The sequence below is a fragment of the Oncorhynchus clarkii genome, chromosome 16 (assembly GCF_045791955.1).
Source record: "Oncorhynchus clarkii lewisi isolate Uvic-CL-2024 chromosome 16, UVic_Ocla_1.0, whole genome shotgun sequence".
NCBI lineage: Eukaryota > Metazoa > Chordata > Actinopteri > Salmoniformes > Salmonidae > Oncorhynchus > Oncorhynchus clarkii.
The window spans coordinates 60,411,586-60,436,008 of record NC_092162.1 but is presented as its reverse complement, the minus strand read 5'-3'; the positions used below and the strand labels follow the sequence as shown (position 1 = coordinate 60,436,008).

The 24,423-nt window shown below is 42.3% G+C and overlaps 2 protein-coding genes across 2 annotated transcripts in view; one reads left to right on the top strand and one right to left on the bottom strand.

Annotated features, from left to right (window-relative positions):
• Positions 1–15,079, bottom strand: part of LOC139368861 (uncharacterized) — a 98,682-nt gene extending 83,603 nt beyond the window's left edge. Inside the window, exon 1 of the mRNA XM_071108297.1 lies at positions 15,033–15,079. The gene's annotated coding sequence lies outside the window, so the exon portion shown is untranslated. The remainder of the gene's footprint in view (positions 1–15,032) is intronic.
• Positions 15,080–21,807: 6,728 nt separating this feature from the next.
• LOC139367737 (sodium/potassium transporting ATPase interacting 4) overlaps positions 21,808–24,423 on the top strand; it is a 124,652-nt gene continuing 122,036 nt past the window's right edge. The window contains exon 1 of the mRNA XM_071106056.1: positions 21,808–22,034. Within this exon, the coding sequence (XP_070962157.1) occupies positions 21,981–22,034 (54 nt within the window). The 5' untranslated portion in view covers positions 21,808–21,980. The remainder of the gene's footprint in view (positions 22,035–24,423) is intronic.

The following is a 24,423-nucleotide window of genomic DNA, read 5'->3' as shown; positions in this document are numbered from 1 at the left end:
GTAGGCCTTCATTGTAAGAAGAATTTGTTCTTAACTGAATCGCCTCGTTAAATAAAGAATAAATCAAATGAAAAATGCACACAGACAGATACACCACGCACACATTCACTTCCAATCCAAACTAGGGGAGATGTTCTACAGTGGTCTGGCAATGGGTTAAACAGGAATTGTTCTCAGGCCCAGTAAGGGCTGGCTGACTGTTCTGTCACCCAGTAGAGGGGACTCCTGTTCTGCCTAGAAGTGTTCAGCCATCACCTACAGGAGAGAGACAGGCTTTATCTTTAATACATATGGAGGAGAAACATCAAGCCTGAAGAAGGCCTCTTTAGAAACACTATAGAATCAAGACACTTTAGTCAGTTACCCCCACCCACATAATGATCTGCACCCATGCACCTACACACACACACAGACACACACACACACACACACACACACACACACACACACACACACACACACACACACACACACACACACACACACACACAATGTACATCTTACAATTTACTGATCTATACTTAGCACTTCTTAGAAGTGCTAAGTATAGATCAGTAAATTGTAAATTGTAAGGTGTGCATTGTGTCTGTGTGTGTGTGTGTGTGTGTGCGTGTGTGTGTGTGTGTGTGTGTGTGTGTGTGTGCAGGTGCATGGGTGCGGATCATTATGTGGGTGGGGGTAACACCCTGGGGATTGAGCATGGGTTGTCTGCAACATCAAGACAAATTAGAACTTTGAACAAAGGTCTAGGTGTCTCTGTGATGCCTCAAACAAGCAGATAGACATCAATAGTGTAATCCAGGTCACGGCACCGATGTAACTAAGGTGTCAAACAACATCCACTAGTTTGTAAGTTTGCTCGTTCAGTGACCCATCTCTGCTGCTTGTGCATTTGTATGTATGTAAGACACGGAGGATTTACATCGGGGTAGTTCATAGCATCTGTATACCCACATTACCATCTAGAGTGTAATGTGCATCCCTGTCTGGAAAGAACACTACATTTGTTTCGGTTGCAAATGTTGATGACAACAGCACTGTTTGCTTCACAGTGCAATTGAATTGTGCCCCGGCTGTACAGAAAAACACTTTACTTGAAGCACCATTTTATGTGTTCTATTGCCTTTTCCTAATGCCAGAGCTGGAATAGAGCATTATAAACTGTAAGAAAGTATTAATGTGATGATGTAGATAATATTCACAATATCAAAGCCTTCGTTAAAACGCTATAGATGGCTGCATCTACAATGTTAAAATAGAAAGACTCAAACCACCATCATTCTGCAGTGAAACCATGAAAAGCAGCAGGCCTAAGCTGAGCTCTGGTGTTTGGAGGGCATTTGAGTGTAAACCCAATAGAAGTGTTCTGATATACTGAACGGATTTCAAAACAGAATGCAAGTAATCTGACACACCCAAAGTGGTTCTTCAATGTAAATATGAGTGTTTTTAAGAGTCTTGTGAGCATCAAAACACAAAAAGCATATGTTGGCAGACTGTGTCTCTCATATAATCAAATGGTTTTGAAATGCCAATGATTCATAGTGTAAATATTGATTGATGAGCATTTTCAGGCAATATTTGAATTAAGATTTTAAAGAAAACTGGAAATGAATTCCATTTCCTAGGGCACTAATTATTGGCTACAGTCGCCAGGCCCATTGTGAGATTATAAATGATGTTATAATCTAAATGTTTAGGGATATTTAAATTATAGCAGGGGTAACATGAGGAAACATGTATAAAGTGCATCTTCATGTGAGAAGGTAGATGTGAACCCGGGTCTCCTGCTTATCAAAACACTTCCTTAGTCCACTCAGCCAGTCTGCAGGACTAAGGATGATACAGAGAGAAGGTTGGAGATGCAACAGCTGCGTTGGAATGAGATCAATTTGGTTGATAGTTCTGATGGGTCAGGAGGCTGAGGGTCAAGGACCTGAACGATCTGCAGTGGAAAGTAACAGGTTAAAAAGAGACACCATGTTACTGAAAGCAGTGGTGCTTCTAGAGGGTGAAGGGAGGGAACCAGAATAATGATGTGTCAGAGTTTAAAGTTGTGAAGTTGCAAAGTGTTTGATGTGAACACAGGGTGGCATTTACACCCTATCTGATTAACCAATAACGTAAATAGGTGAAGTAAAACTAGCCCAGTTCATTGGAAATGTTAAACTGCTAACATTCTGTGCTAGCCATGCTCAGCAGGGGAAGATTCTGATAATGGAAACTCAAGAAGAAGAAAATCAAAAGCCATGTCCCTGGAGCTTAAGCCGAGTTGAGGGAAGACATTTCTGGGGCCCCACTAGCTATGTCCATATTATAGAAAATGTGAAGGGAGGCAGAGTGATTGAGGCCAAAAGGTTGATCAACAGGAAAGAGGGTCAAAGAAATTAAAGCTTATCAGTGTTAATGAGGTTTGAGGTTTTGCCTAAAAAGTACAGATTTCCTGAATGATCTGTGGTGGAAAGTAGATTTCCTTAGTTTCAATGTCCCAGAATGTGTCCCATCCCCATTTTAAATGACAGAGAATGGGACATGTAGCTGCTCAGTGTAAAGAAAAGAAAATATGTGCCAAGTGTGGAGGGGAACATGATTATGGTGAATGTGGAAGCAATGTGAAGGCTAAGTGTTGGAATTGTGGGGGGGAACACAGTGCAGCATTTGTTTGATGACAGGTACAGAGAGAGTCTAGAGAGGCCCTGAGATATACAGTCAATCATGATGAATCATATGCAGAGGCTGTAAGACAGATTGGTGGAACAACTAGGCAGACTGATAGAGCTACTATGGCTGCTCCAATAGTAAGTCACTGTCAGAACTGGTGCTTCTACTAATACTGACATGCTTTCGCTGCCTGTTCAAAAATGTTGCTCACAAAAATGTGCCGTGTCAAAGGACACTGATAGTAAAAAATATTGACTTCATAGTTTTCATAGGAAAGATTATGAACACGACTCAGAATTTGGAAAGCAGAAATGCCAGGTTGAAGATTATTGAGGATAAGGCAACAGATTAATTAGGGGTACAGTGTCCCGTCTTCCCAGGCTGCTGGCCTGGAGTAGAATCAGATGGGGCCAGAGTAGTGGAATAGTGGTGTGGTTTTAACGGGTGCAGGGTTACTTGGTTAGGGCAATTTCTTCACAAAGTGTAATGAATTCATACTACAGAATAGTAGGCTGATACACAGCCAATACTGATGGCGGCCTGCACCTATAACATTTGTTTACAGACCGCCATAATACCAACGAAGAAGAAGGAAACAGGTGAGAACACACTAAACGCTCAGGTGAAGCTCCAAAACAATCCAAGAAAGTATGCATCAATGACAATATGACTATGAAATGTTATTACATTGAAGAAGGAAACAGAATAGGAATTCACTCAACATGAACATTTGTTTTACGTAGCATTTCGGCTGCTAATGGTTATGTATGGTTATGCTTGGTGCATTGATCAGTTTTCTCGATGCTACATGTAGTTGTTAATTGACACAATGTCATTGTTGGCACCTTTCACACACTTGTTTTTTTATGCAAATGAAGGCATGTCTTTTTTATGCTTTTATGCAAATTACGGCATATTTCTTTGTTAATACTGCTGGTTTATTTGCCTACTAGCTTTATATATTGTTCAAAGCTCCACCACATGCTATATGCTACACTAAATAGCCACTGCTAATTTAGCCTGCTTTAGCTCTGGCTTACCACGCCACATGTTTTATTGCATCCAACTATTCACACCCCTTGACTTATTCCACATGTTGTTGTGTTACAGCCTGAATTCAACATGGATTAAATAAGTCTCATCCATCTATACACAATAACCCATAATGACAAAGTGAAAATATGTTTTTAGAAATTGCTGCACATTTTTTGAAAATTAAATACATAAGTATTCAGACCCTTTGCTATGACACTCCAAACTGAGCAGAAACTAGACCATGAAGTCTGTAGATCTCTGAGATAGAATTGTGATGAGGTATATATCTGGGGAAGGGTGTAAAACTATTTCTAGAGTGATGAAAGTTTCCAAAAACTCAGTGGTCTCCATCATTAAGAAATGTAAAAAAAATATGAAACTACCCAGACTCTGCCTAGAGCTGGCCCTCCTACCAAAGTGAGCAACCGGGCAGGAAGGACCTTGGTCAGGGAGGTGACCAAGAACTTGATTACCACTCTGACAGATTAACAGAGTTCCTTGGCTGAGATGGGAGAACCTGCCAGAAGGACAACAGTCTCTACCGCACTTCACCAATCTGGGCTTTATGGGAGAGTGGCCAGACGGAAACCACTCCTGAGAAAAAGGCACATGACAGCACGCCTGGAGTTTTCAAAAATGTCTTTGAAAGAATGAGAGCATTTGGCAAAAATATCCTGTTGTCTGATGAGTCAAAAATGTGACTAATTGGCCTGAATGCAAAGCAGTATGTCTGGAGAAAACCAGACGCAGCTCATCAGTCGGCTACCACCATCCCTACCGTGAAGCATGACCATCATGCTATGGGGATGCTTTTTAGTGGCAGAGATTGGGAGACTGATAGAGGTAATAATGAATGGAGCCAAATACAGGCAAATTCTTGAGAACCTGCTTCAAAGTACAAACAATCTTTGACTTGGGAGGCGAGGATTTACATACCAACGGGACAATGACCCCAAGCATACAGCCAAAGCACTGCTGGAATGGCTTCAGAACAAGAACATGAAAGTCCTTGAGTGGCCCAGCCAAAGCTCAGACTTGAATCCCATTGAAAATCTCTGGTAAGACTTGAAGACTGCTGTTCCTCATCTAACTTAACTGAGCTTGAGGAAATCTGCAAGGAAGATTGGGAGAAAATCCCCAAATCCAAATTCACAAAGCTGATACAGACATCCCCAGGACGACTCAAAGCTGATACAGACGTCCCCAGGACGACTCAAAGCTGATACAGACGTCCCCAGGACGACTCAAAGCTGATACAGACATCCCCAGGACGACTCAAAGCTGATACAGACATCCCCAGGACGACTCAAAGCTGATACAGACATCCCCAGGACGACTCAAAGCTGATACAGACATCCCCAGGACGACTCAAAGCTGATACAGACATCCCAGGACGACTCAAAGCTGATACAGACATCCCCAGGACGACTCAAAGCTGATACAGACATCCCCAGGACGACTCAAAGCTGATACAGACATCCCCAGGACGACTCAAAGCTGATACAGACATCCCCAGGAAGACTCAAAGCTGATACAGACATCCCCAGGACGACTCAAAGCTGATACAGACATCCCCAGGACGACTCAAAGCTGATACAGACATCCCCAGGACGACTCAAAGCTGTAATCGCCACTAAAAGTGCTTCTATAAAGTATTGACTCAGGGGAGTGAATACTTAAATATTAGTATTATATTTCTGTATTTCATTTTCAATAAATGTGCAAAAGAAAACATTTTCTGAAGGCTCTGTATATGCATATTGCTATTGATATGTTTAAAAAAATGTATATTTCTATTGCCATTTATTAATATTAAGGCAGGTAATAACTGAATTATGCATTCATGTACTATCTTTATGGCTTGCTATTATTTGCTATTTCTGTCTCCCTGCAGAAAAATATACACAGTCAAAAGTTTGGACAAACCTACCTACTATTTGTACTATTTTTTAATAATAGTGAAGACATCAAAACTATGAAATAACACATATGGAATCATGTAGTAAACAAAAAAAGTGTAAAACAAATCAAAATATATTTGAGATTTGAGATTCTTGGCATACTCTCAATCACACTCTTGGTATACTCTCAACCAGCTTCACCTTGAATGCTTTTCCAACAGTCTTGAAGGAGTTCCCACATATGCTGAGCACCTGTTGGCTGTTTTCCTGTCACTCTGCGGTCCAACTCATCCCAAACCATCCCAATTGGGTTCAGGTCATCTGATGCAGCACTCCATCACTCTCCTTATTGGTCAAATAGCCCTTACACAGCCTGGATGTGCATTGGGTCATTGTCCTGTTAAAAAACAGGACAAGCGCAAACCAGATGGGATGGCGTATCGCTGCAGAATGCTGTGGTAGCCATGCTGGTTAAGTGTGCCTTGAATTCTAAATAAATCACAGACAGTGTCACCAGCAAAGCATCCCCACATCATCACAAATTTTCCTCCATGCTTCACAGTGGGAACCATATATGAGGAGATCATCCGTTCACGTACTCTGCATCTCACAAAGACACAGCGGTTGGAACCAAAAATCTGACATTTCATTTCTCGTGTTTCTTGGCCCAAGCAAGTCTCTTCTTATTATTAGTGTCCTTTAGTTGTGGTTTCTTTGCAGGAATTCCACCATGAAGGCCTGATTCACGCAGTCTCCTCTGAACAGTTGATGTTGCATTGTGTCTGTCACTTGAACTCTGTGAAGAATTGATTTGGGCAGCAATTTCTGAGGCTGGTAACTCTAATTAACTTATCCTCTGCAGCAGAGGTAACTGTGGATCTTCCTTTCCTGTGGCCGCCCTCGTGAGAGCCAGTTTCATCCCAGCGCTTGATGGTTTTTGTGACTGCACTGAAACTTTAGAAGTTCTTGAAATGTTCCGGATTGACTGACCATCATGTCTGAAAGTAATGAGGGTCTGTCGTTTCTCTTTGCTTATTTGAGCTGTTCTTGCAATAATATGGACTTAGTCTTTTACCAAATAGGGCAATCTTCTGTATACCACCCCTACCATGTCACAACACAACTTATTGGATAAAACGCATTAAAAGGGAAAGAAATTCCACAAATTTACTTTTAACTAGGCACACCTGTTAATTGAAATGCATTCCAGGTGACTGCCTCGTGAAGCTAGTTGAGAGAATGCAAAGAGTGTGCAAAGCTGTCATCAAAGCAAAGTGTGGCTTTACTTTGATTTGATTTGTTTAACACTTTTTTGGTTACTACATGATTCCATAAGTGTTATTTCACAGTTTTGATGTCTTCACTATTATTCTACAATGTAGAAAATAGTAAAAATAAAGAAAAATCCTTGAATGAGTAGGTGTGTCCAAACTTTTGACTGGTACTGTATACACAGTGCAAATGAAAATATTCAGACCCCTTGACTTTTTCTACATTTTGTTACATTAGAGCCTTATTCTAAAATGTATTCAATAGTTTTTTCCCCCTCATCTACACACAATACCCAATAATGACAAAGCCTAAACAGGTTTATAGATTTTTTTGCAAATGTATTAAAAATATAAAACTGAAATACCTTATTTACATGTAAGTATTCAGACACTTTGCTATGAGACTCGAAATAAATTGAACTCAGGTGCATCCTGTTTCCAAATATCATCCTTGAGATGTTCCTACAACTTGATTGGATTCCACCTGTGGTAAATTCAATTGATTGGACATGATTTGGAAAGGCACACACCTATCTATTTAAAGGTCCCACATTTGACAGTGCATGTCAGAGCATAAACCAAGCCTCGAGGTCGAAGGAATTGTCCATAGAGCTCCGATACAGGATTGTGTCGAGGCACAGATCTGGGGAAGGGTACCAAAACATTTCTGCAGCATTGAAGGCCCACAGTAGCCACCATCATTCTTAAATGGAAGAAGTTTGGAACCACCAACACTCTTCCTAGAGCTGGCCGCCCAGACAAACTGAGCAATCGGGGGAGAAGGGCCTTAGTCAGGGAGTTGACCAAGAACCCGATGGTCACTGACAGAACTCTAGAGTTCCTCTGTGGAGATGGGAGAACCTTCCAGAAGGACAATCATCTCTGCACCACTCCACCAATACAGCTTTTATGATAGAGTGGCCAGACAGAAGCCACTCCTCAGTAAAAGGCACATGACAGCCATTTGGAGTCTGCCAAAAGGCCCCTAAAGGACTCTCAAACCATGAGAACAAGATTATCTTGCCTGATGAAACCAAGATTGAACTCTTTCGCCTGAATGCCAAGTATCACGTCTGGAGGAAACCTGGCACCATCCCTACAGTAAAGCATGGTGGTGGCAGCATCATGCTGTGGAGATTTTTTGCAGCGGCGGGGACTGAGAGACTAGTCAGGATTGAGGGAAAGATGAACGGAGAAAAGTACAGGGAGATCCTTGATAAAAAAAAACTTCTACAGAGAGCTCAGGACCTCAGACTGGGGCGAGGATCACCTACCAACAGGACAATGATCCTAAGCACACAGCCAAGACAATGCAGGAGTGGCTATAGGAAAAGTCTCTGAATGTCTTTGAGTGGCCCAGCTCGAGTCCGGACTAGAACCCGATCGAACATCTCTGGATAAACCTGAAAATAGCTGTGCAGCGATGCTCCCCATCCAACCTGACAGAACTTGAGAGGATCTGCAGAGAAGAATGGGAGAAACTCCCCAAATACAGGTGTGCCGAGCTTGTAGCATCATACCCAAGAAGATTTGAGGCTGTAATAGCTGCCAAAGGCTATTCAACAAAGTACTGAGTAAAGGGTCTGAATACTTACTGTATGTACATGTAATATTTCTTTTTTTATACACACACACACACACACACACACTTGCAAAAATAAACGTTTTGCTTTGTTGTTATGGGGTATTGTGTAGATTGATAAGGGGGGAAAAAATACAATCGAAGGCTGTAACTTAACAAAATGTGGAAAAAGTCAAGGGGTCTGAATACTTTCCGAATACACTGTATCAAGACTATAACTGTAAGGGCACAAGGTAAAGACCCAAATGCAGACACAGGAGGCAGATGGTTGAGCTCCGTTATTTATTACACCAAAAAGGGTAGGCAAAAGGGAGGTCGGGGACAGGCAAGAGTTCATAAACCAGGTCAGAGTCCAAACAGTTCCAGTGGATAGATAGGCTTGAGGTCACGACAGGCAGGGGTTCAGTGAACATGTCCAAGTCCAAACGGTACAAGGGGATTGTCAGGCTCGAGGTCAGAGCAGGCATTGTGGTCAGGCAGGCTCGAGGTCAGAGCAGGCAGAGTGGTCAGGCAGGCTCGGGTCAGAGCAGGCAGAGTGGTCAGGCAGGCTCGAGGTCAGAGCAGGCAGAGTGGTCAGGCAGGCTCGAGGTCAGAGCAGGCAGAGTGGTCAGGCAGGCTCGAGGTCAGAGCAGGCAAAGTGGTCAGGCAGGCTCGAGGTCAGAGCAGGCAGAGTGGTCAGGCAGGCAGAGTGGTCAGAGCAGGCAGAGTGGTCAGAGCAGGTAGAGTGGTCAGGCAGGCAGAGTGGTCAGAGCAGGCAGAGTGGTCAGAGCAGGCAGAGTGGTCAGGCAGGCAGAGTGGTCAGAGCAGGCTCGAGGTCAGAGCAGGCAGAGTGGTCAGGCGGGCTCGAGGTCAGAGCAGGTAGAGTGGTCAGGCAGGCAGTGGCCAGGCAGGCAGAGTGGTCAGGCAGGCTCGAGGTCAGAGCAGGCAGAGTGGTCAGGCAGGCAGAGAGGTCAGGCAGGCAGAGGTCAGGCAGGCAGAGAGGTCAGGCAGGCAGAGAGGTCAAGCAGGCAGAGAGGTCAGGCAGGCGTATTCAGCATCAGGACAAGCAAGGGTCAAAACCAGGAGTGCTAGGAAAAAAACAGAGACTGGGACAAATAGGAGCTCGGAGAAACGCTGGTTGACTTGGCAAAACAAGACAAAATGGCACAGAGAGACAGGAAACACAGGGATAAATACACAGGGGGCTAATGGGGAAAACAGGAGATACCTGGAGGTGGGTGGAGACAATCACCAAGACAGGTGAAACAGATCAGGGCATGACAATAACTACCAATTGGATATCATGAAATTGAGGCGAAAAGGGGTAAAAAGTACAACAACAAAAAATATAATTTGATGCACTCTGGACATGCTTTGGTAGTACCCAACTTGCTAACTACTATCAGTTCATAATGGCCTGGTACTCAGGGCTCTATTTTCCCTCTAACCACTCTGACATCAATGTAAATGCTTTCAAAAATCACATTCAACACTTATCATGAAAACAGTAGGCCTATCATACTTTTAAAACTCACCTCACTGTGATGATCAATTTGAAGAAAGAGGTTCAACAGCAAGTTGAAACAGTGTAAAATATGTTTGTTGTTTCAAAGCCTAATACAACGAAATGGACAGTGCTTTCTGAGGTGATGATTCATTTCAATTCCCCCATATGCATATTAGCGCTTATGCATATGCATAGGCTTATGAGCCCAAGCCCCCCACCAAAGAAAACAGAATTAAAATGTTGATTGTGCCGTTATACAATACGAAGCCTACCACATATTATGCATAGCATAAAAACATAAAACAAAACTGATTTAAGATGTAATTGGTACAGCCTTTGAGTGTGGACTGTATTATTATGCTTACTGGATGAACTGGTTACCTTATGGCCCAAAATGTCTATCCATGAGTCTGGGAGAGAACGTATAGCCCTAGGCGATGCTGTTGGTTCATTGATTGTGCAGGGCGGCTTACAGTTGGCCTACAATTAGTGAATTTTGTATTTGATTTTGATTAGCCTAGTAGCATTACCTTTAGCTATACAGCATATCTCACCACCATGCGTTTCCATCTCCTCTCTCCTTTATTCCTTTCTCAAGCGCGCAGACGGGCTGTCAACAGTTTAGTGAAATGTTTAGTTGTGAAAACATGTTACTATCGATGTTCCCGAACGGATTTTACTTGGTTTTCCAAATTAAGCACTTGCTAGCTGCATGATCAAGGTTGGAGAGCCCATGGCATACAGAATTTGGGCTGAATATCCCCTGTCAGGCAACGAAAAAATGCTCCTTAAACAGTGGTTGATGCGTGGAGTGAAACAAGGGTTCTTATATTTATTTCTCAGCTGCTCATATTAAGCACATGCTCCGCTATAACACCGAAGTCGCCTACAAAACTTGGCGGGAAAGCACGCGGCCTCCATTCACTATTCGAGTACATGGATGACATGTCTTTTGCCCCCTGCCCATTTGATAATGGGACATTCTAAATCGAAACTAATTGTACATATTAGTAAAGGCAAGCAGTAGCGGTGCGTGCGTAAAATCACTGGGGAAGCCAAAAAGCCACATTATGTGATGTGATAGTTGCGTTGTTTGCTCAACAACCTGTTAATTAATATGTTTGCAACGGTGATATATAGGCCTAAAGGCCGAGACAATAAGAAGTCACAGTGGCAGAATAAATTCAACCACACATGTGTTTTATTAAAAAAAAACACTGAAGACAAGATTACATTGAGAATAGTCTGATGGGTGAAAATATGATCACTTGATGAGAGAACAGCTACGCAGCCTGAGGCAAGGAACAGCGCAAGTATTTTTTGCTACTTTCTCAAATCATCAATACCCTATAGTCTCTTCATGCAGCCCATGTCTGTTCTGATTTCTAAGACATTCTAAGGTTTGTATCATTCACAACTAAGGTTGACAAATAACTAAATCTAGCATATAGGACTTGTTTAAAAAATAACTTTTACGCTCAACATAGCCACTTCACATGCGCACTCGCTGGTTAAATTATATTATTCTTACTATAAAATTAAATAATGTCACAGGACGTATAAGCTCATCTTGAACAAGCCCACAGCCTATGTGTCACGCCCTGACCTTAGAGAGCCTTTTTATTTCTCTATTTGGTTAGGTCAGGGTGTGATTTGGGTGGGCATTCTAGTTTTCTATTTCTTTGTTGGCCGGGTAGGGTTCCCGATCAGAGGCAGCTGTCTATCGTTGTCTCTGATTGGGAATCATACATAGGCAGCCTGTTTTCCACCCTAGTTTGTGGGATCTTGTCTTTGGATAGTTGCTGTTTAGCGCTACAGAGCTTTCCGTTCGTTTATATTTTGGTGTTTTTTGGTGTTCATTTAATAAAGTACGATGAACATTTTCCACGCTGCGCATTGGTCTCACTCACTCATTCAACGACGGACGTAACACTATGACATGGAGCATAGCCATATAACTAACATACAGTAGGCCAACTCAAATTCTGTTCTTCTGAAATACATTTCTTCATATCATAATGTTTCTTTAGACCCGACTAAAATATATAATGGATTTATTTTGATGGTGTATATTAATTACATTTATTTTTTGTACTTTTTAAAATGTAGATGTTCCAAAGGCACGCATCAGCATCAGCAGTTTATATGTGTGGAGGCCTGGAGATGCTCAACATGTTTATATTAAATAACGGTCAATTAGCATGAGACCAGCAGTCTTTTGCATGAAAATAACCGGCTGACAATATTTAATGACCGCCACAGCCCTAAATATGATAAAGACCTTACAGATCTTTGAAGTGTCTTCATCAGTATAAAAATGTGAAAGACCTGTTAATGTTTTGTTGTCATTTGATAATTTGCAAAGAAAAGATAAAGCCCTTGAAACTTAACAATCATGTCTTGATAAAGAAATGTTGTAGTTATTGTACTGTATTAATTTTAATAACTATTTTCTCACAACCTTTGTTATAGCATAAGTGTACATTTGACCATTTTAAGTTACCAATGAGGAGTTTATCAGCACACCATATAGGAGCAGGGAATATACAAAAAGAGCGATTCCCATTTACAGTATTTAAACTGGAGGTCGACCGATTAATCGGAATGGCCTATTAATTAGGGCCGATTTCAAGTTTTCATAACAATCGGAAATCGGTATTTTTGGGCGCCGATTTGCCGATTTGTTTTATTTTTTATAACTCTATTTAACTAGGCAAGTCAGTTAGAAACACATTCTTATTTTCAATGATGGCCTAGGAACGGTGGATTAACTGCCTTGTTCAGGGGCAGAACGACAGAGTTTTACCTTGTCAGCTCGGTGGATCCAATCTTGCAACCTTACAGTTAACTAGTCCAACGCAATAACGACCTGCCTCTCTCGTTGCACTCCACAATGAGTGTTACACGAAAGCAGTAAGCCAAGGTAAGTTGCTAGCTAGCATTAAACTTATCTTGTAAAAAACAATCAATCATAATCACTAGTTAACTACACACGATACAGATATTATCTAGCGTGTCCTGCGTTGCATATAATCTGACTAAGCATACAAGTATCTAACTATCTGACTGAGCGGTGGTAGGCAGAAACAGACGCGTAAACATTCATTCAAACAGCACTTTCGTGCGTTTTGCCAGCAGCTCTTCGTTGTGCGTCAAGCATTGCGCTATTTATGACTTCAAGCCTATCAACTCCCGAGATGAGGCTGGTGTAACCGAAGTGAAATGGCTAGCTAGTTAGCGAGTGCTAATAGCGTTTGAAATGTCACTCGCTCTGAGCCTTCTAGTAGTTGTTTCCCTTGCACTGCATGGGTAACGCTGCTTCGATGGTGGCTGTTGTCGTTGTGTTGCTGGTTCGAGCCCAGGGAGGAGCGAGGAGAGGGACGGAAGCTATACTGTTACACTGGCAATACTAAAGTGCCTATAAGAACATCCAATAGTCAAAGGTTAATGAAATAGAAATGGTATAGAGGGAAATAGTCCTATAATTCCTATAATAACTACAACCTAAAACTTCTTACCTGGGAATATTGAAGACTCATGTTAAAAGGAACCACCAGCTTTCATATGTTCTCATGTTCTGAGCAAGGAACTGAAACGTTAGCTTTCTTACATAGCACATATTGCACTTTTACTTTCTTCTCCAACACTTTGTTTTTGCATTATTTAAACCAAATTGAACATGTTTCATTATTTACTTGAGGCTAAACTGATTTTATTTATGTATTATATTAAGTTAAAATAAGTATTCAATAATCGGTATCGGCGTTGAAAATCATAATTTAAACTCCAGAAGAAGGGATCTATACAGTATTTAAACTCTAGAAGGGATCTATAGAGTATTTAAACTCCAGAAGAAGGGATCTATGCAGTATTTAAACTCCAAAAGAAGGGATCTAATTAGGCACTACACAGGATTCTTATTTAGATCAGTGATACTATCAAGCAGTGTGTGGTTTCCTTTTTCCTTCATCAGGTTCTGCATGGCACCTTTATTCTTAGACTGTAGTGTTTAGGAGTTTTAGCGAGAGACGAAACAACACCAAAAGAGAAGGTATCTAATTATGCACAAAACAGGACTCACCATACTAGTGTTTTCAACCTTTTCCTCTTGCCAGGTGTTACACAACTCTTGATTAAGTGGTGTTACACAACTCTTGATTAAGTGGTGTTACAATACACCATACATCATGCCTCAGAACACCTTAGGTTGAATGTTTCAGTGCACCTTAAATCTGTCTCATAACCCCTTACACACACGTGCTTCAAAACTCCAGGTTTCCTCTCTTTAAAGTTGGTGTCAGTGCAGTTGCCACTAGTTTGTGTTACAAAACACTGCATTTTAACAGTGTATATAGTGTTATGAACATTCATATCATAACACAACCTAAGCATGTTCTTCACACACACACATGCACGCACACACACACACACACACACACACACACACACACACACACACACACACACACACACACACACACACACTGAGACAGCATGAATGTGAATGGCTGGGAATCAATTTTCTCCTCCAGTTGATGACTATAAATATGTAGAATTTGTCCACTCTGTTCTGAAAGGGAGACCCAGTCCACCCTCCACACCCTCTTCAACCCTGTCTAATAAACACAGCATCTCTTCAGGATCAAGATGTGCATCAAATGGGGATGGGCTGAATCAAACCCGGACAGATTGATAGGGTCATGAGTTTTATCATAACATCCTGATCTGCACCGCTCTCCGCTGCTGTCCATCACACCAACGGTGTGCTTCAGAATTGACAGGATCGCCACTAACCGGGGCATCTATCTATCTATTCGTAAATAATCTGCAAATTGTTAAATAGCCTACGACACCTGTTCAGAACTTCAACGCGCAATTCCCAAAGGACATAAACAAGTTCCTCACATCGCTGACCCATTGGCTACAGTCCTTTACTGAGTATGAATTATTGATCAGACAGGTGGAAAATACGGCCCCTCTGGCGTCTCTCGAAGTGGTATGTCACATCACTGACAGAACGCAAAAAAGTGATGAAAGTGTAGACCACCAAATAAACCGTTTTCAACCGGTAAAATATTATTCCTAATTATACTCACTCAGCCTCGCAGGTGAACCGGAGGAGCGATGTTGCCCGGCATTCCGGTCTCTCTCTCTCTCTCTCTCTCTCTCTGCAAGCTCTTCAAATGAGTTCTCTTGGGACAGCGCACGCCTTGGCTTTTGCAAGCATTCTCTGCAAAGATCCGCCCTCCTCACTCACTCACAACCATCCCTCAATTTTCTGCGATATAAAACGCGAAATCAGCATAGCACTGTGCAAAACTGTAGTTTTCCGTTTCTGGAGCAGAAGTAGCGGCTTCTGTTTCTATTTTAGAAGATGCTTCTCGCGCTACCAGGGGCTCATCTCTCGGTTTCCTTTCCTGTCCATCTGTGCTCGAGATTGCTCTGGACCATGTGATGGAGGCAGGAGGTAGGAGGCAGGCGCCCTACCCATTCCCTGACGCGACCTCCTCCACATAGCTCCCCCCAATGGACAGCCTAAGAAATTATAAAAAGAGGTCTAAATAAATAATATTGAGGATATGGGGACACGCACAGTATTTACTGCGAGATGATAATGATCTAAATATAAATTATTCATAATAATAACCTCAGTATTTATTCCTCATCAAGTCTAGAATATTCTCATTGTAAAACATTGGAGCCATGCCACATAAGAGAGGCCACTGCTGCCTGGGCTATATAATACATACATAGTGCATGAGCTTGGGTCTAAGTAAGGAAACTATTCATTCACATTGCATGTAGCCCACAGCAAGTTTCTGGTAGCTTCCCTTTTTCCATTTATACTGGGCCTTTATGGGGAATGTCCAGTGTGAGAGAAGGAGTGAGTCAAAAAGAGAGGGGGGAGACCGAGAGAGAGGGAGGAAGAGACATAGAGAGAGAGAGAGTAGCTCTGTTAAACCAGATATCTAACATAACAGAGTAGGGAGAGTATTGCACGCTGTCCTAGATGGAAAACAAATAATTCAAGCATGCATCAACATACACAAATATACACACAATTAAGCTAAATATAACTGCTGATAGGCAAAACAGTGATGTATAGGGGCAGTTGGAAATACCCTGATGGATCAAGACTGCTAAGACATGGGTGGTGTATATGTTGCTCTTGACGTTCGAATGGGCTTGCACTCACATGATGAATTGGTTGTCATTGTCAGTGATGTATGCATGCATGCATGTTTGAGCGTGTGTGTGAGATTAGGTGAATGCATGTATGTGTATGTGTGTGAGAGAGAGAGAAAGGGAGAGATGCTCTCAAGGAGAGAAAAGCCTCCTCCCTTTCTGCTTGTCAGAACTCCTTGTATTGTTGCCGGCCATGCACCCGACTCTTGGGCCTCTGCTACAATGCAGCTCTCCTCAGCGCACCATGGCACTGACTGGTCTGTCACTTCTAGTTAGTGTCTGTGTGGGGAATGGGGATGGGAACAACAGACCCCCACGGCCTATAGGGCCAGACTGGACACACAACAGCCCAGTCACACACACACACTCACTCACTCACTCACTCACTCACTCACTCACTCACTCAATCACTCACTCACTCACTCACTCACTCACTCACTCACACACACACACACACACACACACACACACACACACACACACACACACACACACACACACACACACACACACACACACACACACACACACACACACACACACACACACACACACACAGAGAGAGAGACAAACAGACTGGGGCGATAAGGAGGTGTCAAAGGATAGCGGCGGTGAAAGGGGAACACAAGGAAACCTCCATTAGTTGTCGTAATAGAGTTCAGCCTTATTTCTGCTGGGCTGTACTGGGCTGCCTGCACCACACTAACACAACAGGCCTGCTTTTTCACTATTTCTAAAGAAACACAAGATTTAAAGAAACCCACAGTTCACAGACATGCTTTAAAAAAAACACAGCTCACAGCCTTGCTTTTAATTAAAGAAACATGTGTTCTATATAACACATGACTTTGCATTGGGTTATTATTCAACACTAAAAAAGCAGTCTGGTTCGTAATGTCTGGTTGTACTCATTGTATTGACTCACTGTATTGATTAAGAGATAGAGCATCTTTAGCATTGTTCAGTATTCTGAACACACTGACAACACCGTGCTTCTACACCTGCATTGCTTGCTGTTTGGGGTTTTAGGCTGTGTTTCTGTACAGCACTTTGAGATATCAGCTGATGTACGAAGGGCTATATAAATACATTTGATTTGATTTGATTTGATTTGACAAAACAGTAAATGATGATGAGGATAGTAACATCTTATAACTTTGTCTCATACTATACTCTTGCTATACTTATATCAGATTACCATCCGAGGCTCCAAAAACACATTACACAACTCAAATCCCTCTAGTAATAGAAAACACATCCTCCACAGTGTAAAACATGTCCCCGCCCACCCGCCTCTAAAATACTAATCAGATATATTTCTAGTTGTATAGCGAGGTGGGCTACTGGGCCAAGGCTGGGCTGAGCGATGTGGGGCGATGGAGAGAGAGGGAGAGGGGGCTTTTAAGGAGTGGAGCGGGGGAGTGTGTGATGTTAAAGATTTATCACGCTTGTGCAGGGACGAGATGGGAACCTACCATGGCAACCAGAACCAACCAGGCATCTGAAAGAGACTGCTCTTAAAGGCTTTTCTATTATGGACCAGACCACAATCAGAAAGAGCAGGACAGAGGGCCAAGGTGGAGGAGGAGGAGGGGGAAGAGGAGAGGAGTAGGAGGAAGAGGAGGAGGAGGGGGGGGGGGAAGCAGAGGAGAAGGAGAAAGGGAAGGAGGAGGAGGAGGAGCCAGAGATTGGTATAGATGGAGAATGGAAGGATGAAGGGTCATGGTTAAGGTGGAGGAGGGGAATGGAAGGATGAAGGGTCATGGTTAAGGTGGAAGAGGAGAATGGAAGGATGAAGGGTCATGGTTAAGGTGGAGGAGGAGAATGGAAGGATGAAGGGTCATGGTTAAGGTGGAGGAGGAGGGGGAGAATGGAAGGATGAAGGGTCATGGTTAAGGTGGAGGAGAATGGAAGGATGAAGGATGAAGCGTCAGGGTTAAAGTGGAGGAGGATAAAGACTAAGAGGAGGAGAATAAAGAAGAAGAGGGTGGAGAACCTTGGAGAGAGGGTGGAAGAGGAGAAAGACTAGGAGGAGGAGAAGAAAGAAGAAGAGGGTGGAGAACTTGGAGAGAGGGTGGAGGAGGAGAGAAAAGAGGATTGATTGATATAATAATATAATATATGCCATCTAGAAGCTTTTATCCAAAACACTTTACTGCCATGTGAGCATATATTTTACGTATGGGTGATCCCAGGAATCAAACCCGCTACCTTGGTATTACAAGCGACATGCTCTACTAACTGAAATACACAGGACCACAAGCGGCAAGGGAGATAGAGAGAGAGGAGGAGGGAGGAGAGGAGGAGTAAGCAGGAGTGGGCAACTCCAGTCCTCCAGGGCCTGAATGGTGTCACTCTTCTTCTCCATCCCTAGCAAACACAGCTGATTAAACAAACTGATTAGGTGATTATTGAAGTCAGGTGTGTTAGCTGAGGCTGGAGCAAAACTGTGACACTAATCGGGCCCTCGAGGACTGGAATTGCCCAACCCTGAGGGGGATGGTGGAGAGAATAGAATATGGTGAAATGTATTGATGGAAAATGTGTGAAAAAGGTAAGACACACACACAGAAACACAGGCCCTGCTCTCCTTGTCTACCTCCTGACTGCATCGTCAACCGCAACAGCCTACCTCACAAGGTCGTAAGGTCTAGAAACTGTGCTTGTGAACTCAGTAATAAACCCCTCTAATTATCCAGTGTCTATTTTTATGATCAGTAACACTAAGGACATAGATTTGAGAAATATACACTCATATCCCAAAACTGAAATCTATGAAGGAGGTGTTGCTTTCTATCACTTCTCTTCTCCCTCTCTCTATCCAGTCTTGATACAGTCACAGTATCTTCATACTGTCTATTACCACATAGTTTTCTACTAGTGGATGTATTTCCCTTCATTCAGAACTGTATATTTTATGATACATCTGATTTACCTTTTTAAATGCCCTTTCAAATCAGAGTTGAAACCTAATTTAACCCTACACACATTTGTGAAATAGTCAGCAGTCTTTTAAATGCAGAATAGGACAAATAAGACAAGACACAATAGGCTTGTAAAAAAGTGGCCACCCTGCTCTTCTCCTCTCTATCTAACTTCCCCTTAAGTCCCATTAGTTTGGCTGCTCAGCCTACCTAAGTTATCCCTCAACCATCATAGCCCTGCCTATCCCAACCAATAAGTGCTTGGAAATGCGCATCTGGACACTGCACCCGCCCACTCAGGTCAGTGTTATCGCCACCCAAAGTTTTCAAAAATATAAATAATAAAGTAAAGTACAAATACTCCAAAAAACGACTCAACCCTTGTGTAGTCTTAACATTCTGTATACTCCCCTTGTGTAGTCTTAACATTCTGTATACTCCCCTTGTGTAGTCTTAACATTCTGTATACTCCCCTTGTGTAGTCTTAACATTCTGTATACTCCCCTTGTGTAGTCTTAACATTCTGTATACTCCCCTTGTGTAGTATTAACATTCTGTATACTCCCCTTGTGTAGTCTTAACATTCTGTATACTCCCCTTGTGTAGTCTTAACATTATGTATACTCCCTTTGTGTAGTCTTAACATTCTGTATACTCCCCTTGTGTAGTCTTAACATTCTGTATACTCCCCTTGGGTAGTCTTAACATTCTGTATACTCCCCTTGTGTAGTCTTAACATTTTGTATACTCCCCTTGTGTAGTCTTAACATTCTGTATACTCCCCTTGTGTAGTCTTAACATTCTGTATACTCCCCTTGTGTAGTCTTAACATTCTGTATACTCCCCTTGTGTAGTCTTAACATTCTGTATACTTCCCTTGTGTAGTCTTAACATTCTATATACTCCCCTTGCCCTAAGGGTAACAAATGACACGCCTTCACTAAACCCCTAAAATATAGCAGCTTAATTGAATTTTAAACCCCAAATCTATTTTACATGAAGAAACAACCTGTTGTTCATCATAAACTTTGTGAATATCAGGGTTTTCCCTCTTCACAATGCAGAAAGACTGCATTTCATCAGCAGACACCACTGGTTTTTATTAAAACACCACTGTCATAATTGTTTTCTTTACTAAAGTAGAGGTTTATTATTATTATAATTATTGCTAAAGGTACTGCATAGGTGTAAACATGACTTTTTTTAGCAAGAGATAGTACTTGTATAACCTAAGAAAGTAGCAGAAATTTGTTTTTAATGCATTTTATTGAAGGGAAACTATAACGGTCTTGAACTTTTTTGGCAACAGAGTGATATGTTCTTATATACTCCTGCAGCTGTAAGTTTCAATCACCTTCTTCAGGTTGTCCATGCCTCCTTTGTTGTGGTTGTAGTCCAGGATGATGGCTGGCTTCCTGTCCTCCCGATCACTGATCTCAGCCGTTTTGTGCAGTGTGCTCAGGACGACCACATTCTTGTTCCTCTTTGGGAGGTAAGAAACTAGAGTGGTGGTGAGCGTGAAGGCAAACTTTGCTGAGAAGGCCTCTCTCCCTCTTGTTGGGAGGAGTGCAGGGGGGAGCTCGGGCTTGTTCATTCTAACTGTGCCAACCATGGTGATCTTCCTCTTCAGGAGCTGCTGGCTGAGTTCAATCAGTAGCACACATAATCTCCATTTCTCATTGTGTGTATGTGTGTGTTTTTGTGGTGTGTAAATGATTTTACAACTGCCAGGTCAAAAATGACCCAAAGACAATATTCGTACCCTGGTGGTGTGCAGCTTTCATGGAAATATGAACAAAGGAGATGTTTCACTTTTTCTAATGTTGGGGTCACTCTAGGAAAAGTCATCAAATTTCAAGTTGAAAAAATATAATTTAGGGGCGTTTTCTCTGCTGTTAAACATAGTGGTGGGTCATTTTTTACCCTTAAGACAACACAAGGGTTAAGTAGTACTTTGAAGTATTTTTACTTAAGTACTTTACACCACTGGTGGTGACTATCAAGAGTACAGTGATGGGCCTCAACATCAGGTTCTAACACTGGACAGCACTATAGAGGGCAGACCCAAACCAATAAGTTATAAGTATATAGGGGTGAGGGCATGCACAGTGATCAACTGTTTTTTACATGGTCCTGCGGATTTAGTGACCAATCGTTTTACAAGGCTAATATTTTACATGAGTTCAACATAAGCAATACGGCCATGAAAAGGATGGAACGCGTTCTCGACTGTTTGTGTTGGTGTAATAGCGTCAAATGAACAGCGGGTGGCGCCTAAATTACGTAATGGTTTAGGACTCATCGCTCCTCAGTGACTCTAATGAGAGAAATATGCCATTCAGTAGCTGACACTGCGCTAATACTTTACTTTTAGGTTTCACATTTACCAACATTTATTATGAAATTTGTAAACAAATTGTGAAAATATTGAAGCAAAAATATCTCCGCACCTAAAATGTTGAGTAACAAGATATTTAAAACAATATCCTACCACTTTTGCATAATTATGTAGCCTACTCAATATAACATGTTATGAAAAGAGTTCGTATGAAAATTGTGTTTAAACTATTTGGGGGAAAAACATTACAGGGACCAGGTGAGAACACCAGACCAGTGTCACTGGACACTGTTAAATCCAAAGATCCGTTTTTGACACCATCTAGCCTATCCCCCTTCTTGCCCCGCTACACACACACACTCGAGTGCTAGCGGTAGTAGGCTATCAACTCAAGTTACCCCTCTCACACACAAAGCGATCATTTTGGGGAAAGAAAATGCATGGGACGCCAGTGCCTGGAGCTTACAGACACAGTTTTCACCGTTGACCGAGCTTGAAGCCATTCTTTGCACTGAAAGGTCCTTGCCATAGTGAACCAGTCTAGACCGTTGTGTGTGTTTTCATCGTTTCTCGAGTGCTATTTGGGTTTTAATACAATGGGGTGCTGCAGCGGCCGTTGCACGCTCATCTTTCTTTGCACGATCCAGCTGGTGAGTGGCCCGTTATTTCTATAGCCGAATACAAAAAGTGTAATTTGCTCTGTTTCTTGATTTTGTTTAGAAAATTAAATGTTGTTTTGGGTGAAACACATTTCTTAAATATTTCTTTTATCATGCCACGTTATTATGAATTTACTGTAGACACTGACCAGTTTTGCTACCAGTGCTTTCGTGTTGAATTAGTGAAAGCTGATGAAGGCAGCTTGATGGCCGGTGAAATACAATTGGCATACAGTAGGCCTATTATGTGGCCAAATATCCACGTGCAGCACACTGTCTGTTTCTTTCCTTCACCTCGTCCGTTCCACGAGGATAGGCTACTTCGCGAGACGCGAGGGAACATATGGCAAGATTCAAGAGTGGTGTGTGTGCACTCCCTTATCCACAAGCTATAGTTATGTGCAGTTATTGGGCCAGATCAACTCACCACAAATGCAAAATAGCCCCTATGACACTGGTGCAAACATGTCCACGCACCTCTGCTGACCAAACAATTGTACTGTAGCCTACAAGTGTATCCATGTACTGCTATCCAATGTGTACTGTGATTTGTGCGTGACAATTGCCACAGTAGCCTATTGTATTGGTGTTTTGTGCAACATCAGCACCATTGTTTCTTCTCAGCTAAAGTTGTTACTGTGAGTGGCACGTCAGAGTAGGCTAAGCTACATCAGTCACACCAGGGAGTTTTATAAAGACTGTTCAACCTCTTGTCACCGGTTGAGTCACTGTGTCAGGTGTCCGTTTGGAATCCTACCTCAGTGAAAACAAATACACGTGTGAGTTGGCTTTCATTGATTTCACAAATGGCCTGCTTTCAAACAGTTGATCCCTTTTTGACTGTGATGTACGATCCTATTAGTTTAGTTTGGATAGATCGTTTTGTAGGAGAGCTTCCACCCGACCAATAATCACCATGGGAGTCTATGATCCACAAAGTGAGGCTTCAGCTAGTTACAACCTGCTGGAGAGAGATTGTTCCCCGGTTGTGATCAGTGGAGTGCGAGACGTGACATTTTACACATAATGGCTGTGAACTTGCCGTAAGTGCCCCCTCCCCATTCTAACTAAACACAGAATTTTTCGATCTTGCTCAGCGCCCCCCCATCTCTCCCTCTCTCCACCACCCTGCTGCAGGGAGGGGAAAGTGGAGGTGACAGGGTGTGAGAATGTTATTTATGATGGCATTAAAAGAGCTCTCTCACACAGTGAGGTTGGGTAAGCCCCTAGTATACAACCATGTCAACAGCTAAAATACCAGTAACCCCATCTCTACTCAACCATTTATTTGTTTAAAAAATCATAGCTCTGGTAATTATTTCCATGCCCCAGGGATTAGGTTTAAGGACATAGTGAAGGGAGTAGGGAGAGAGAGAGTAAAGCGCAGACATGAACACATTCATGGAATGTTTGCCTGTTTGGGGTGTGGGAGGGGTACGACATTCTTAGAAAAGAGCTTTCGAAAGGGTTATTTGGCTGTCCCAATAGGAGAACCCTTTTTGGTTCCCGGTAGAACCCTCTGTGGAAAGGGTTCAATCTGGAACCAAAAAGAGTTCTTCAAAGGGTTTTCCTATGGGGACAGCCGGTTCTAGATAGCACTTTTTTTGTTAAGAGTGCATTTGTCCTCGACTAAGCTGTACCCCTGCACATTGACTCGATACCAGTACCCCCGGTGTATAGCCTCATTAATGTGATTTTATTGTAACTTTTTAAAACTTTAGTACATTTTTTCTTAACTCTTATTTTTCTTAACTGCATTGTTGGTTAGGGCTTGTCCATTTCACAGTAAGGTCAACAACACCTGTTGTATTCAACGCATGTGACAATTATATTTTAATTTGATTTCCTCCTTCATGTCCCTGTTGAAACCATCATTAAAAAGTTTATGCCTTACTGGAGAGGAGAGGAGAAAAGGTTTTTTTTCAGTCAGGAAGACACTTCTTGCCATTCACAGCTAGCAAAAGTAAAATGTGTGTGTGCAGTGGTCAGAATTCACGAAGGGGCCATGGTGATGTCATCCAGGTCCTATCAGGTCACAGTAACCCCCCGCTAGAGATTGATTGGTTCTCCTATAAACAACACAGCAGCATGGCGTGGAACCATGCTTGGGCTGAGCTCTATTCCCAATAAGTGGTAGCTCAATATCTGTATCCATTCCAAGCGCATGTGAAATTGACACACGGTTTGGTAGCAACGATTTCTACTTGATTTGAGTGGCTAGCGTTTATGACAGTTGTGGAGAATGTAGATGACAAAGGGTTCAATCAAAGTGATGTAAAGCCTTCAATTCACAACCTCAATCCATGTATAGTACTGTACCTGTTGCAGTACAGTGGGTTACAATGTAACTCATACTCATGTCTTTGTCCATAACAATATT